The sequence below is a fragment of the Cygnus olor genome, chromosome Z (assembly GCF_009769625.2).
Source record: "Cygnus olor isolate bCygOlo1 chromosome Z, bCygOlo1.pri.v2, whole genome shotgun sequence".
NCBI classification, from domain to species: domain Eukaryota; kingdom Metazoa; phylum Chordata; class Aves; order Anseriformes; family Anatidae; genus Cygnus; species Cygnus olor.
Genome location: NC_049198.1, coordinates 8684752 through 8701729, shown reverse-complemented (window position 1 = coordinate 8701729; position 16978 = coordinate 8684752). Strand labels below are relative to the sequence as shown.

Below are 16978 nucleotides of genomic sequence, written 5' to 3'. Positions count from 1 at the left end.
CTGCCTTGGCACGGAGAAGCTCCAGAATTGGTACCTTTCAGCCCTTATTCACACTTCAATTAATTATTGCTTCTGAAAAGATCTTCCACTTCCCCCAGCACTGCATCACTGTCCCTTCCCCATGCTCCTTCGTAAGCAATAACATAGTTCTTGGGAAAGCAATTGCATAAGTCCCCATTGCTCAGTTTAAGTCGCTGGGTCTTGGGCTGCAGTGATTCACCCTCACGACGCCCCGGGAAGGGAATCCACTGTCACTCTCTCCAATTTACTGCTGGAGAAGCTGAGGTGTGGAAAGGTGAAGTTTTTGCTCAGGGTCAGGCAGTGTAATTAATGGGCAGTGAGTCAGCCACGGAGCTGGTGTCGGAGCGCCCACCCCACCCCAGCTCCTCGGGCTCGCGTCTGTCTAGACTTTTCCAAGCACCAGCTTTGATGCTGGTGCTACCACTATCTTCTATCATCATCCTGGGAGCCCAGACTGCTCCCCTCCCTTCACCAGCCATGAGGAAATTTCTGTACCCTCGACTCTCACTCGTAGCCAGTGGGGATTGGGTGCTGCACTTATGGGAGACACGTATCTGCTTATCTGGAGAAGATCGCATCTCCACATCCCTCCTGCTCTTCTGCAGGCTCTCTGGTCTTATGGCTCGCACCCAGCATGGCCCTGTCCCCACCACGGGGGAAAGAATGGGATCTAGGACCCAGACTAAATAAATTATAAACATACACCACAGCACCTGCCCACCAGCGGCTCAACAAATGGCAAAAAAACCCCACAGATCTTAGCTTAGAAGTGCACCATGGCTTCAATTCTGGCTGCAGCGGCTTCAGACAAAGTCAGGGTGAAAAGGACAGAGGGGAATATAAAGGAGATGGGAAGTGCAGGATGAGGTGAGGCAGAGGAGCAGCTATGGGTCCTCCATGGCTTGGATGATTCACGAGAATGATATGGGGAGAGAGAGGGAGAGGATGGAAAAGTGGGTGTCCTTGGGGCTGGTTTGCAAACCCCATGTTGCTGGGGTTTGGAGGACCCCACTGACGCTCGTGTTACCAAACCAGGCCCAGGCCCAAAGTAATGAGGGATGTTTCCCGTCCCTTGTAATTGCATTTGGACCCAAATGTTCCCCTGCATTCAATTCCTCACACGTTATTGCTTTCCTAACTATTTTCCTGACTTGGATCCTTGGTCTGGCTGTGGCTTCTGTAGGGAATAAAAGCCCATTCATCACCACATTGGAGAGCCGTGCTTTTCCAGCGGGAAAGTCGATGGTTAAAGAAGAGGAAAAGCTGGCAATCTGTGGTTTTGCAGAGGAGGTGAGGGAACAAATCCGGGAAAGGGGTCCCCTCAGTCCTGCGCATTCATCCTGCTGTGCTGCGTCAAGCCCTGCAGAGTCAAAGAGCCCGGGGAATTTTTACTGCTGGCTTAACAGAAACCAGATGCCACAAGTGGCACACGTCCTGCCAGCAGCTCCAGATGCTACGGACTGGGACAGCTTTTCATTCAGGTGGTCTCATAAAATCGGCCCGGGGTGATGCAGGATGCCACTGAGAACAAGGAGGCAGCAAAGGTCGATGAGTGAGTCGGCTCAGTGAGTCGGTGGTCTCCTTGCTGAGGCCATGCTGGGGATCTCTTGTGGCTTTTCTTCTTTTCTTTCATGGGGACTGGGATGAAAATGTGCTCGCAGAGCCTTGGGAGGGGGAAGCTGTAATGTCACCAATGGTTTGGACCCAGCTGCAGCCGTTCAGCCAGGGTGGGGAGCTGGGGGAGGCCTGGCCTTGCTCTGCGACACCAGCTGCTGCTGGGGGGGTTACCGGGGCAGGTGTCTGGCCCCAGCCCACAGCACAGCTGTGGGGACCGACCCTCCTGCCCCACTGCTCTGCTGCAAAAACCTCCACGGCCTCTGAATCAGGGGCAGCAGAGCCTTTGCCATCCTGCGGTGGGCTTGGGAGGAAAAGGAAGCTGGAAGCAGGTTGCTGTGATCACACAAACGGGCAAAGATGTTGTTTGTTCAGCCCAGCTTTTGGACTTCAGCTGAAGAGAAGCAGCTACAGCCCCACACACTAGGTGGTGAAAGCAGCAGGGTTTGGGGCAGGACATCTTTGCCACCCTTAATTCCTCCTCCTACCGAAAGTCCCGAATCTTTTGCTCACCTATGTGAGCAATAAAGAAAGTGAAGAAAACAGCTTGGTCTGTCTCACGCTAAAAAGGAGGCGAAAAAAGGGTTTTGAAGAGGGTGGAAGGGGTGTGGTCACTGGGAGGTGTGTCAGGCACCACAAACTTATTTATAAGCAAAGGCAGCTCTGCTGGGGAAGAAACCTTGCTGAGGCTGTGTCAGCTGCTGTTCTTCCCTGACACTGCTGGAAGGGCACCTCTGCTGCGATGGGGAGGCAAAAGGATGTTCTCGCTACTATCGAGGAGCACCTGAGGATCAGAAACAAACTAGTGCGACAGGCTCTGGCTGAGTGCTTGGGGACCCTGATTCTGGTGGTGAGTCTGTGCTGGGGTGAGGGGAACATCGCCCTGGTGAGGGGGACACTGTCCTGGCAAAGGGGCTGTGCTGCTGGATGAGCCCAGCTCCAGTGCAGCCTGCCCCGTGGGCACTAGAGGAGAAGTCCTTACCCATGGAGCGGGGAAAAGCTCATGCAAGTTGCTGTAGGGTGAGCTTTAGGGTGGCTGGCAAAGGGTGGGCTCTGCAGTGCTCGGCAGGTACTGGGGGGCTGTGTTGTACCTGTGGAGCGCAGGGAGCAGAGAAGGCTCCGTGTAAGAGCTGGAGTTTTCCTGGAGATCGTGCAAAACTTCCTTTCCCTCTCTGCCCTGGAATATTTTCTTGGCACTGAAATAGTGCAATTATTATCACCCGGGCAGTGAAAGCTTTTTCCTTGCTTTTTTTTCCCTGTCTGTACATCCTGTGAAGAAGCCAGAACTTAATGTTGCAGTATTTTTCTCTGCTGCAGGTCCCTCAAGCCTTATCAGTGGGACTGCATGTCACCACCGCAGCCCTTGCTGGCGGCTGATCCTGTGTGCGTGGCAGTGCTGAGCTGTTGCTCCACGTGTTTTTTTAAGTGCTGAATGGCAACACAACTCTTCTGCCTGTTGTAGTGCTTGGTTCCCAAAGGGATGGGGTATGAGGAATAAAGTGGGGTGGGTGTCTTTGAGGTCAAAGGCAAAACTTCATCTGAAGTGTTGGGGATCCAGAGCAATCCTCCAGGCTTCTGTGGAGTGACAGCGGGTTTACCTCTTGCTGTAACTGATAGCAGGGTTGTTTGGGGAAAGCACTGGTAGCTGGAGGGGCTGAAAGCAGGGGAAGGTTTGACGAAGCTGCCTGTGCTCCTGGGGACAGCAGAGGGACTGACACTGTCTTACGCTTTCATAGCATGTACTTTTCTGATGAGGAAGAGGGGACTACTGAATCTGGTGTGGGAGACCATAAAATGTTAATACTCCTGAAAGAAAGCATCTTTGCACAGTGCAATGGCTTTCTCTCCAGAATGACCCAGCTTTGGTGACTTGCAAACCTCCTGGTTCCTTAGGGAAAGGTTACTTGGATCAAGGTGTGTAGAAGCTGGTAGGAAAGTAGCCAGCAGAAAGCTGCTGTTCATGAATCACTGATGTTGCTGCGCTTAGCCTCAGGATAGAAGCAAGGCAGTGTTTGTGAAGAGGAATAATGTCTCCCGCTAGCCAAGTTTGTATTGGTGGAGAAATGAGGCAAGCCTTTAGCCATGTGGATGTGAGTTTTCAGAAGGGCTTGTGGTTGAAAAAAAGTTATTCTTTCTTCCAACTGCTACAACTTTTCCCTACTGACTTGCTGCTGAGAGGCAGAGAGGGGTCAGGATGTGCTCAGAGCATGGAAGGGTTTGGTCCAAAATCATAACCAGCTTCCAAAACGAGTGCGCCTCAGCCAGGGACAGCCCCAGGGAGCACCACGCTTGCTGTGTCTGTGTGTGTGCACAGATATTGTAAGAGTGACCTGGGATCTCCTGCGGCTCCCATGCAGGGGACGAAGGGCTGTGGGAGCTCTGCACCCATATGGGAGAAAATGGGGCAGGGGGTGGGAGAAATGGTAAAATCCCAGGCATGGCAAACACTGCCTGGTTGTCAGCAGGCAGAAACAGGGTATGCAAAGGGGGAAATTAATCCCTCGGAGCTGTCCTAGTCTATTTTTCTGTTAATGAAGTGCAACTTTGAGATTTTGTTTCTTTTAATATGAAAAGCCACTTTTTTTTTTTTTTTTTTGCTTCCTATCACCCATATTCCCCTGTGTCTCTTTTATCAGCTGCCGGAAACATAAAGGGCATTGAAGTTGTCTATTTTTCCCCCTTTTCAGAGGACCTGCGTTGTGGTTCAGGCTGCATAATCCCAGGACACAGATCTGGATTCTGCCTGGAGGGAAAATGAGCATTTGTATCCCGCAATAGTCCTTGCTGCCTGCCCTGCCAGCAGGCTGAGCTGGGTGTGAATGCATTTATCTGTATCTGAGCCCAGTAAGCATCTGTTATGGGCTTCAGAGAATAAATACCTGAGGAAAGCCATGGGATACATGGAGAGATCCGTTCACAGGAGACGGTATTGACTGAACATGAATATATTAGAACTGAGCAGTGTTGAGGATGGATTTAAGGCTTGGTATTATTCACACTGAAGTCAACTTCCTGAGCCCAGAGTGAGACTGTTTAAAGTTTGCAGCTTACTTGAGATTGCACTGTGTAATGTAAAACTTGTCCCACCGTAGATATTGGCATGGCTTCAGCTCCTTCTCCCCTCCCTCTCACTTGCATAACTGCAACTCTCTAAAGCTCTTCTAGAGCAAAACCATTTCAGACCCCTGCAAAGTCTCTTTCTTGGTAAGAATCAACCTGGTGCTTGATTCTTATTTTTACGGGGGTTGTAAAGGTAGCAGAACATTACCTAGAAAAACAGTTTTTTTTTTTTTTTTTAAGATAAAAATAGTTCAGCTAAGCAGCCAAACCCTGAACAGTGCAAAGGCGAGGTGCTCTCAACTTGCAAGCAGCTTTCACAGCTCACAGCACCTTGCACAACAGAGTTGCAGTCTGTGCCTGGTGTCCCTCCTGCTACAGGAATGGCAATGCTGATCCTGTTTCCTTTGATAATTAAGATGATCCTCCCCCTTCCTCCCCCCCCCCCCCCCCCCCCCCCCCCCCCCCCCCCCCCCCCCTTCAAAATATACTTTCTGAATGGTACATTAGGTTTAAACTTTATAGCTGTGTCGGAAGCACCCCTTGCTGGCAGTGGTTAAGCAATGCAAATGCTGAAGGCATTTTCCGAGTGACTTGCTGTTTGCGTTATTGCTGTAGCAACTTGCTAAAGCGAGGTTTCCAGTGGCAGGTCTCTGTGCTTTCCTTAAAGGCTGGGTCTGTTTGCTTTGCTCTGCTGGCTGTAAATACCAAAGGTGGCTCTGTTAGGTTTTTACATTTGCAAGAGAAGTAGCTTGCTGCTGTAACTGATTTCCAAACTGGACTAACTATGATTCACTGCTGCTGAGGCATGAGGAAAGAACAGAACTACTCCCAATAGCTTTTCAGTCAGGCTGTCCTGGCTTTGTGGCTGGGTGGGAGCTTTCTGGGGTATGAGTGTGCTGCAGACCACAGAAACCAAAATAGTAAAGTGGTTGGGATGATCAAGGCAGGGGGAACCTCATTTAACTGTAGGCAGTGCAAAGCTTAAAGTCTGCCACAGCCATCCAGGGTGGCACAGCAATTTTTGTGCCAATTCTCTTAAAGCCAGCTTGTTGCACTTGGAGTGTGTTTTTTTTTTTTTCTTTGGTAGGATTTAAAAGGGAGTAGAAATCTTTTTCTTTCTTTTTTTTTTTTTTTTGAAAACATCCTTTCATGGGACACAGCTTTCCCCAAGCAATGCCCAACCCTGTGAGCAAAACCCCACCAGAAACCCAGGTTGTTCTGAGAGCTGAAGCCTCCTGATCTGAGGGACAACAGGGATGCCACAATGTGTTCCTACTTCAGCATGTGTGTGGGGGAAACAAGCTAAAATAACAAGTTTCCTCACTAATGCCCAAATCCTCCACTGTTGACTGCTTTTTTTTTTTCCTTTTTGGTGTGTGCTGAGAGCGGTCTCTCTCCATCTCTGAGCAGCGTTATCGTAGCACATGAGCGTGTATGGCGCAGCTCCCCTCAGACTCCCTCTTATCTCTCAAGTCCTGCTGCCCCACCTGGCTCTGAGACAGCTGGTGATGAAAAGAGAGCTGTAACATTACAGACCATCCGCCTCTGCCCTTCCCTGCTGGGCTGTTTCTGCCCAGGCTGGCTCCAGCTGTGCTGGACAAGGAGCCAGACTGTGGGATCTGATGTTTCTCCCCTGCTTTGCAAACTCTAAATGTTGACCCACCTGTTGGTTTGAGAGAGATCTCGAGGAAGGGCATGAATGGTGCTCCTTGCACTGTCCCTGTGGCTGGCGGAGGTCCCTCTGGCTGTGTGGGCTGTGGCATTGAGGAAGGTCTGTGGATGCTGGAGATGGATCTGCCTTCAGATCCACCCCACTAGATGGGGAGGGCAGCAAGAGGCCGTGTTTGGGCTTTGCAGTGTCTTAACCCAGTCTCACACTGAGCTGCAGGGAAGGATTTGGGAGGTGGCTTTAAACTGGCTGTAGTGAGAGCCCTCCCTCCCCTCCCTGCCTGGGAGGACTTCAGGAATGCCCTAGGTTTTGAGTTCCACTCTGATATGAATAAAGAGGTCTCTGATGCTTAAAATCTTCCATCAATAGCTCAGATCCCCTTCCTTTAGAGTATCCCCTGGGCTTGACTGCCCTTCTGGCGTCTTCCCCACCTAACCAGAGGGCAGTGAGGGCTGAGCAACCTTTCCCATCCACCAAGGTGATTAGGGTAGACTTACAGTGGGATCCTTGCCTAATCCCTGGTTTGTTTGCTAGCCAGAGAGTTGCAGCTTGGGCAACACCACTCCTCCTGGGCTATGCCAACAAAACTTTCCCATCTTGATTTAGAGATCAGTCTGTCTGAAGTCCAAGTACAAATGGATCCAGGCATTGCACCTGGAGGCATGAAAGAGCACTGACAAAGGAGGGAGAGGGCAAGCGAGGGAGGGAACCTGGCCACTGTGCAGGGGGGTGCTGGGTGCTACCCTCCTGAGTTCACCTACAGAACTGCTTTGCACAAGAGCTGTCTGTGAACCCAGGTGGCCTCGCTTCTTCATTAGCTCTTTCAACTTTTTTTTTTTTGTCCTCCAAGGTTCCTTCATACCAGCTCTGACTAACTCCAGGCCTTTTTTGTCCCTAGCCAGGGAGAAGACGGGGGTGTTTGTCACCCGAGGTGACAAAGCCTCACGTGCCATGGACACAGGGAGGTTTGGTTTCCCTGAGTATGAAGCTACACCCAGCAACCTGCTACGACTCCTGTTATATTATTATTATTTGCTGCTGTGGTGGGCTCCTTTTCATTTTATGCAGTGCAAGGAGTTGGATCAGCCTGTGAAGGAGAAGCCTCCCTGCTGGCAGTGAAACCATTAGATCTGCCTCAGCCAGTGAGATGAAATTAGGGAGCTGGCTTCCATTAGCCTGGTTAATGGGTGCAGTGACCTCACTTCCTAGGAGAGTAGATTTAATGCATCAGAGTAATGGCTTGTTGCAATCATTTTATTAGCACTTAAAAATTGCTTTTGAACTTGCCTAGTGGCTCACAGGGATATAACAGCTGACTGCTGCACACTATGCTGTGTGGGGGACTAACCTGGGTTTCTGTTGGTTGGGATGTTTTCCGGTAATGTAAAATCAATGTGGTGGCATCGGGTTATTAAAATCCTGAGAGTGAGGAATCATCTTCCCAGGGGTGTGCACTGCTATCTCCTGACCACAGTGGACTAATGTTGACTAAGGACTTTTACATCCATTGCATGGACTTAAAGCACTTTTGCTTAAAAAATGGATAAATGCTGACTTTCTTTTTATTTGACCTTCATTGCCTTTCAACTCAAACTAACTGCTCCTGAACTCCTAAGTATTGGAAAAGGAAGACTTAAGACAACAAAAAAAAAAAAAAAAAAAAATGGTGAGGGTATCCCGTATTTTATGGTTTGGGAGAGGGAATTGGAGGGAAAATTAACGTATAGAGGAAGCGGAAATTGTTGTGATTAAGTTTTGTCACTACCACAACAAAATAATCGGCACCTGGCAGGGCAAGGATTTGGAAAAGTGGATCATGACAAAATCTGCTACAGGGTTGTAAACTTTGTCTGACTTCTGTCCCTTTGAGCAGCGTGGCAGACCACAGTGACAGTATGTGTTCCAGGTGCTGTGTCTGTCACTGATGCCTATTTAGAGTCTTGAAAGAGTATATCAAAAGACAGAAGTGTCATTGTGGCAGTGGGGTTTGTCCTGCCCAGGCTTAAACAGGAAAGTCAGAGTTGCCTGTCCTGAGTGCTGACTACACCAGCAGAGAAAAGTGAGACCCTAGATTGAACTACTTGGTGTGGCTGCCCATCTTGGGAGGATGGGTTCCCTTCCAGATGTTGTAATTTCTCTCCGTTGAGTGTGGGGGAGGAATTCAAGATGACCAGATCAGACTCATCATATAACTCAGATGTATAAAGGTGCAAAAAATCCCACTCCAGGTAAACATGTATTTTGCACAGACATGGTGATAGTTATTCTAACTTCTGTGTCTGTAAATGCATCAAGCTGCATCCGTCCAGACAACATAACTGTGTGGTATAGTTTGTGTCAAGGCTACACCTGACTAGGGAGGGTGTGCCACTGGCTGCTGCTGAGCGCTGCTGGAGTGTACCAGATGCTATAATGTAAAACCACGAGCTACAAGAGTGGGGATGAGCATGATTTGAATGGATTACTAAAGTTCAAGTGCCGCGGTTGGATGTCATGTATAAGAATGTGTTTGTGCTTAGAGGACTTCATTGGTAGGGGATGGAACTGCACACAAGCATATCAAAGTTCAAACTTGTTCATAAATATCACCTTACTTTTTTTTTAATCATCTGCTTAGGGTTAGGTTTCCTGTTGTTGCGCTGAATTAAGCCAAAGAGTGCTCAGGGCTCATCTGATAAACAGTTGTAATGCTCCCGTGGAGTGGCCTGGAGGTGTTTTTGCACGGCCCATAGGCTCTTTCCTGCAGAAAAGTTGGAGAGCGATTGCAAGGTGTAGGATGGGGGGGAGAGGAGGATGGGGAATAACCTCTTGAGAAATGGCAGAGCTGGAACTCCTCCAGGTTGAGAGAAGACTTTTGTGGGTAAATGAGGTGGTGGATGGCGGGGTGGGGAACTTTACTCTGTGGTTTCTGTGACTAAAAGATATGTGGCTAATGAGCCAACCACCATCCACTTGCAGAACTGCCAGTTCTTTCAGCATGAATAACACAAATACCTTCATCAATAGGAATAAACCGGGGCCAGCCCTGCCAAACTCAGATGCACACTGCAGCTTTTTGTGGGCTCGTCCCTCCCTGGCCATACTGACGTGCTTGCTGTGTGGCCTTAGAGGTGAACACCATGGCCAAATACTCTGTCCAAACCTCTGACTGAAGTGTGCTGGGGCTCCTCTGGGGTAAGAGAAGGAACAGATGTCACCCTGGTTATTAGCCAGTATTTACTTGTTCAGTTGGAGCTACATTCCCCTCAGTAGCTTGGACATGGCTGGGAGTAATGGCTGTTTGCTGCACAACAAACAAGACTCATCCCTTCTGCCTTCAGCCGGGCGTCTTCTCTGCCCTGTCTTTCCAGTTGGGAATCTTGGGGTTGGGACATTGGAGGGGCTGTTCTGATTGCACCCGGTAGAGAGCAGTGCTGGATGTCACCTCCTGTTAACTAACAAGTTCTGCAGGTTCCTTTGTCCTTTGTTCCTTTGTTCTTTCTCCACGAGATCCTGTGTTGGGGACCTGGCTCCTTGTCAGGAGGTACCTGCGTGCAGTGTCCACCTTGTGAGGTCGCTTCCAGCCTATCTGGCCACCCCTTTCCCAGCAGGCTGATGAGTGCAGTGTTTGATTTTACTAACAGAAACTCATCAGTTATCAGGGGGATGAGTTAGCTGTGTTTTGGCTTTGCCTTTCCTCTGAATTGTGTGTTGCTCAACATCATGTCCAGCGTTGGCAGGAGAGATGAAGAGATCCACCCCTGCCTCCCAGTGCCTGTTTGGTGGCTTGTCCCCTAGGAGCAGATGCTGCCTGTGTGGCAGTTGAGTAATTCTAAAATGATGGAGTTTATAGAAGCAGAAAGACTTGATGGGTGGGTAGATATGGGCGCACATTCGGTAGAAGTAAGGAGAGTTTTGATGCCTAACCTGGAGGATCTCTGGCCTCTGGGAGCAGGCCAGGAGCGGGCTCTAATACCTGTCCTTGTTTAAGGATGCTCGCAGTACCTGGTGGTGAAGTAATCCCTGGTACACATTGAGAATCAGTTCAAGTAGAGTCAGTGGAAGATACAAGCAAACAGAAGGTCAGGACTAGGGCCCCTTAAAGTACATGGTAGGTAGTGGAAAGACTTGGCCAGGCAGAAGGCATCCAGCTGGATGAGTGATGAACTGAACCACCTAGGTAAATTAGCCTGGGTTGTTAAGGATGTGCATAGAAAGCATGGCTTTTGGATGTGGTTGGGAACACAAGGATCACCCATTCAGAGCAAATGTCTTTGAAAATGAGCACGTGCCTCCTCTAGCTATTAGGCAACACCCCTTATCACCCAACAGAAATAACTTCTGTTGCCCAAAGTGCTTGATGCATGTTGGTACTTCAGAGACAGGCCAGCTGGTCCTTTCCTACATAATTTGTCCTGGTCCTTTTCTACATAATTTTGCCATAGGAGGGATGTGGTTGGCTTGGGGTGGTGTGGGCTGTGCTCCAAGGGCCCACAGCAGGGAGCGTGCCTTGGGTTTGGGACAACTGCAGGTAGCTCAGCTCAGGGAGGCAGCCCCAATCCCTCAGCCAGGGCTGCCTGAAGGATTGTCTGTGAATGCCAGGCTGACCCTGCCCTTTTTGCAGCCATGTCTTTATTTCAGGCAATCGCAAAATGGTGCCCTGCCAATCTATGTGCTACTGGGTCAGACTATTATTAGCAGTTTTTAACAGTAAGGTGCCCAGATCCCTTATATGAACAAGTTGTACTGTAAATACCTTGTACTGTAAATACCTTGTTGCTGTCTCACTGACTCTTCTTGCCTACTCTTAGCTGCCTAAAATTGAGGTGTTTGTATAAAGACGTTCAGTCTCTTAGAGATGTGAGCTGTGGGCTGATCTTTATTCAGGTTTTTTGGTCCTTGCTTCAGTTCCCCCAGCCAGGTGCTAGGCTTGCCTTGTGTCCTTTCTCCTTCCCTCTTATCCCTGGATATGATGACTGGGGGTTGAAGCTTTACAGCTCATCCATGACCTGAGGCCTTCAATGGTGCATGCAGGTGTGAGCAGAGCAGTCAAGGGTGTCAGTCAGCAGCTGGCCCTGATGTGAAACAGAGGGTAACTTCAGTCTTTTTTTTTTTTTTCCCAGCTGTTTGGCTGTGGCTCTGTTGCACAGATCGTGCTCAGCAGAGGGACTCATGGAGGCTTCCTGACTGTTAACCTGGCCTTCGGCTTCGCTGTGATGCTTGGCATTTTGATCTCAGGACAAGTGTCAGGTACGTTGTGGCTTTATGTAGGCTGGAACTCACTTGTGACAACTGGTGTGTAGTCCTCGATGGCTGCACGTTTCCTGTGTGGCACTGGTTTGGAGACTGGTGTGCCCTGGCTTATCTCTGGGACCCAAGTTCTGCTTGCAAAAGTGCACTAATCTCCAGTCTTTCTGCAGGTGGACACCTGAACCCCGCTGTCACTTTTGCCATGTGCTTCTTGGCCCGGGAGCCCTGGATCAAGCTACCAATTTATGCCCTGGCCCAGACTCTTGGAGCTTTCCTGGGAGCTGGCATAGTCTTTGGGCTGTACTATGGTAAGTGCAGATAGTCCATGTGTGCAAGTGCATGTGTCTGTTATCCAGATTAAAACAGATCTTCCAGAAATGTTGATGAAACACTACTAGTAATAGAGTCTTTACATCTGGGCATTGTTCCAGAGCCATTTTACTCTCCTTGTCAAAAAAAAAAAAAAAGATAAACTTCACCTGAATTTTTTTGCATTGTCTGGATGCTAGTATGAGACAATTGGACTTCCAGCAGCTTTGGCAGCCTTTATCAGGGTGATTGTACATCTTGGAAAACATCCCAGAAATCCAGTTCCTCATAAGTCTATTCCTCTTTCATGGTGCTCCTCAATACAACAATGTTCAATGGATGAGAACTGAACACTCTTTGTGCTGATCAGGAAAAGGTTTAATGCTGCTAATTCCAAACAAAGCAGTACTGCTGTAATTCTGTAATGTAAACTAGTAAAAGCAATCAGCACTTACCATTGCTCAGCATTTAATGGGTGTTAGAGCTAAGCAGTGTTCCAGTAGTTCGGTGGGCTGAAGTCAGATTCTCTGCAGAAGAGAACTAACCCCATCCTAACTAGCTGCCTAAAACAGGGATGAACATCTATTTTCTATTAACTGACCATGGAGGGAACCTGTACAACCTGCTTAGGGTAGTTTTCCAGCTTCTATACAGCAGTAGATGAGGGGCAACTGCTCTACGAGACAGCCCCAAGTGGTGAAAGTAATTGCATATTGGCTTAGAGGAAATGGCAAGATTAGCCCAAATCATATTTGCTGCAGATCAGATCCATAACAATATCTGTTATGACTTCTGTAGCACCACAGATGTTAAAGCACCTTGTGGGAGGAATTAGGATTCGGATTAACGTTTCTTTTTTTGGGCTCTAACTCTGGTGCCTTCTCCCCACCACCAGATGCCATCTGGGCTTTTGGCAACAACCAGCTGTACGTAACGGGACAGAATGCCACTGCTGGTATCTTTGCCACCTACCCATCTCAGCATCTGAATGTTGTGAATGGATTCTTTGACCAGGTAAGAGGGTGCTGGGAGGATGCCAGAATTTGAAGAGGGATCTTTTGGGGTGGATCTTCTGGGCCTCTCATTTGATTAGAGAATGAATTGCAGTCTCAAGAGGAGAGATATTGACTCCAAGATCCTTTCTGTATGGGTACCTCACTAGCCCATAGGAAGGTGAGAGTTGGAAAGACTTAAAGCAAGAAAGCTTGTCTTAAAGGCACTAACCAGTGTTAGACCCAACGCTTGCCAGGACACCAGTGAAAAGGACATCACTTGGTCTCAGCTCCTGAAGGATGTCTCTTCCTCACTCCCATTGCACTGTGGTGGCTGTTGCATGACCCAGAGGTCAAGTGGGTGTGGGGTGCTGGCTGGTGTTGGAGGGGTCTCTCTCCTTCCTGAAGATGCCACCAACCACAAAGGCAGAGCAGCTGCTCAGCTGTGGCAGCCTGGAAGCAGGTTCAGGAAGATGTCTTCAGCTGCTTTTGGCTGCTTGGATGGTTATTCGTATCTCTTCTGTGGGTAGAGGAAAAGGTGTAGCTGTGATGGAGCTTGTCAGCTGCTAGGAGTGAGCTCCATTGTCCCTTTCCTAATAGGGTGCTGTCTGATAATGCCATGGGATGACTTAGTGCAGTTCTTTAGAGAATGAACCCTAAAACCATGAAACTTCAGAGGAGTTAAGTAACTTGATTAAAAGATTGGCCTGAAATAATTTTTTTGTCTTTTTTTTCCCCCCCTCCCTCCCCAGTTCATTGGCACTGCCTCCCTGATTGTTTGCGTCTTGGCTATCGTGGATCCCTACAACAACCCTGTCCCCACCGGTCTGGAAGCTTTCACAGTTGGCTTCGTTGTCCTTGTTATTGGAACCTCCATGGGCTTCAACTCTGGCTATGCTGTCAACCCTGCCAGGGACTTTGGCCCTCGTCTCTTCACAGCCATTGCTGGCTGGGGCTCTGAAGTGTTCTGGTAAGTGCTTGCCGATGAAGATTTCGGGCATCAAGGGGAAAAAGCAATTATAAGTCCCATTAGGTGGTACTTCTGGCGTCACAGAAAGTCTTAGCACCCATGAGGTATCTCTGGACTGTATAGACATTTTTAAAAAGACACTGTTTGCTCTGCTGCTTCTTAAGAAATCATACAAGTTGGGCAGTTTCCAGAAAATGACTTAACTTTGCTATCAGGGATGAAACCTCAGAGCATCTATGAGAAGTTCAAGTGCACCTTGAACATGATCTCTTTTTTTTTTTTTTTTAGTGGTAGGAAATATAGGGCCTTTGTTGTAATTGGATTTTGTTATAACTGGAGACAATTAAATCATGAACAATACAGGCTGTGTTTTCAAGGGATGCTTTCTTGCAAGTAGTGGGAAGGAAGTTAAGGTGCCTAGTTCAAACACTGCAATGGTTTCTCTCCTTTCTTTGTGGGGAAACAGTTTTGGAGGTCCTGGAAGCTGCTGTTCTGAAACACTTGTCACCAGAACTTGCAGCAAGAGGCAACTTCTGTATTGGGTGTTGTGGTGGACCCATGGCTGCTGTTGTCTTATGCCTCCCAATATGCGCATTGACTTGCAACTAGATCTTGCACTGTTCCTTGTCCCAAAAAAAGCATCCTAATGCCTAGCCTGCAATTGTTAACCTTGTGCATTTCCTCTTTGTTTTCCAGGACTGGTAAGCAGTGGTGGTGGGTTCCAGTTGTTGCTCCTTTCCTTGGGGCTGTTGCAGGAGTGATGGTCTATCAGCTGATGATTGGATGCCATGATGAGCCTTCTCCACCTGCCTCTGAGCAGGAAACAGTCAAATTGGCCAATGTGAAGCACAAGGAAAGGGTCTGAGGAAGCTGCCACCCAGGTCTGGCAGACATTCATTACTCAGGACTGCAGTTGGCCAAGAGGAGGAAGGAGTTGAGAAGAGCTTCAAGAACAACGGGAAGAGTTTTTTTTCCTGTCTTGAGATATTATAGCTTTTTTTTATATCCCTGATGCATTTGCTTTAGACACTTTCCCGTGAGCCTGTTCCCCATGTGCAGTATCGTGTAATCTTTCCCTACTAAAAGGGGCTTGAGGACTGTAGGAGTCAGGAGAGAAGTGGGCATTGCTATCCAACACCTCTGGCACAGGCCTCATGTTCAGGAATTTGGGATCTCCTGGGCTGAATTGTTGGCCTGGCCTGTGAGTTTGGCAAACTGCTTCCCTTCAAACCTTCGTCCCCATCTGCTGCAGAGTGGGGACTGTGCAAAATATAACTTTTTTTTTTGGCATGGAATAGAAAATACAACATCCTGGAAAAAAATTTGCTGCGATTCTATGATGGATCAAATCCATGCTTGGTGTTGGTCTAAAGTCAATGACTTGACACCAGGAATGGACTTGTCTAAAAGATTTTAATTGGCTTATCCTTTTACAACTCCCATGAGCTCCCAGAAGATTATATCAATCCATTTGATTCATAATGTCAGAGCGGAGAGTGAGAATGCACAGGATTTTATTAAAAATACTAAGACAAAATGTTTACAAGCCACTGCATCCTGGTGTTTTGATCACAATTTTTAATATTGCCAACTCATGGAAGATAAAGTATGAAATTCTTGTTTCAGTTAGGGGATAACCTGGAAAGAAAGCTTAGCTCCCTGTAGCAGCCTTTCCAAATAATCAGCTTTGTATATATACTGCAAGCAGCTAATAGCCAAGTTCCACTGAAAATGTGGTGTTAAAGTTGTGTGTGTGTTCATGTAAATTTCACAATAGTATTTTTTTTAAGAGATATATAAATGCACTCCTTAAAAAGCTGTTACCACATACCAGGGTTGGGATGAGTTAAGTTACTTTAAAGACATGTGGGAACTGCCTGTTCTCTGACAGCTTTGAGATACTGTTGGATTTTCCCAGGATAGCCTTAGATCATGGAATTATGCTGTTGGAGTATTTCATTTTCTACCTTGCAGAATTGCTGGGGCATCCCTGGAACTCACAGCACTCTTACCACATTATTTCTGATGACAGCCTGAGTTCAGGCACCTCCTACACTAGCAGTGCTGGTGTGCCAGAGGATCTCCGGTGCTCTCAATGCCATACAGAGTATTTGAAATGAGCAGTATCTGTTGTGAAAGAATTTGTTGGTTCCATGGCAATGCGTTAAAGAAACAGGCTTCAAAAGAGTTTATTTAATGTGTGAACTCCTTGAAATATGTAACTTTGTATACATTTCCAATCACTGAAATGATGTATTCTTCTTGCCTTTTTAAAAAATAAAATGTCAATACCCACACTGTAAAGTGTTAGCGCCGGTTGTATTTCTGAGTTGTTGTCAGCAAACTTTGCTGTGGAAAGGAAGTTGTCTATAGCAAAGGCTTCCTCAAAACCCTTTCCTCTCCACAGCCTGCAGTAGCAAAATGGAATTAACCCTTCCAGGCAGTACATCTACTTGCTCCATTTGTGTTTTATCCCTTTCCCTTTGGGGGCAGCGGGGAGGAGATCTGTGTAAAGGCCAAAGTATTGGCTAGTGGGTGGGGGCATCCTGCTCTTGGGCATCTTATTCTTAAGACAAAAGAAACAAGTAGTCAGTGTTTGTCCCTCACCCTTTGTACCATTTAGCTTATTTTTTTTCAATTAATTCAGTTCTTCTGGTTGTGAAATCCTACTCCGTATCCAGCGTATGTTCCAGCATATTTTGCTAGCAATTCCTTTTTCCTTGCATGGCTTAGCTAACAAGTATTACAGACCTTAACCCAATGCTTAAAGAATTGCACAGCTCTTCCAGCCTATGTCCCCTGAAATACCATTGTTGCTCTTTAGCTGATGTGTCCTGCTGTGTTTTTCCTGTGTGAAATGTACAGCCTTAAAATAACTCATAACTTCCCATACGGTGCCATAGCGAACAATTCAGTGTAGTCTGGATGAATGATTTCCTGTAATTCACCAACTAGAAATCAAATGACTTTTTAGCAAGAAAGCTTCTGAGTTTGGTATGTTCTATCCTTCAGTGCTGCTTTATCCCATTTCTGTCTTGAAAGTTTTTCCCTCAAAATCTGTTTTATACTATTACAATCAACTAGCATTGCTGCGGAGGTCACTTCCCTGTTTCC

The 16978-nt window shown here is 47.6% G+C and overlaps 1 protein-coding gene across 1 annotated transcript; it reads left to right on the top strand.

Moving 5' to 3' along the window:
• The first annotated feature begins 1820 nt into the window (after positions 1-1820).
• LOC121061884 (aquaporin-3-like) lies at positions 1821-16174 on the top strand. The gene is made up of 6 exons (XM_040541308.1): positions 1821-2485; positions 11467-11593; positions 11764-11901; positions 12798-12916; positions 13647-13864; positions 14561-16174. The coding sequence occupies exons 1-6, from the start codon at positions 2378-2380 to the stop codon at positions 14727-14729; spliced, it is 879 nt and encodes a 292-aa protein (XP_040397242.1). The 5' UTR covers positions 1821-2377; the 3' UTR covers positions 14730-16174.
• Positions 16175-16978: the final 804 nt, after the last annotated feature.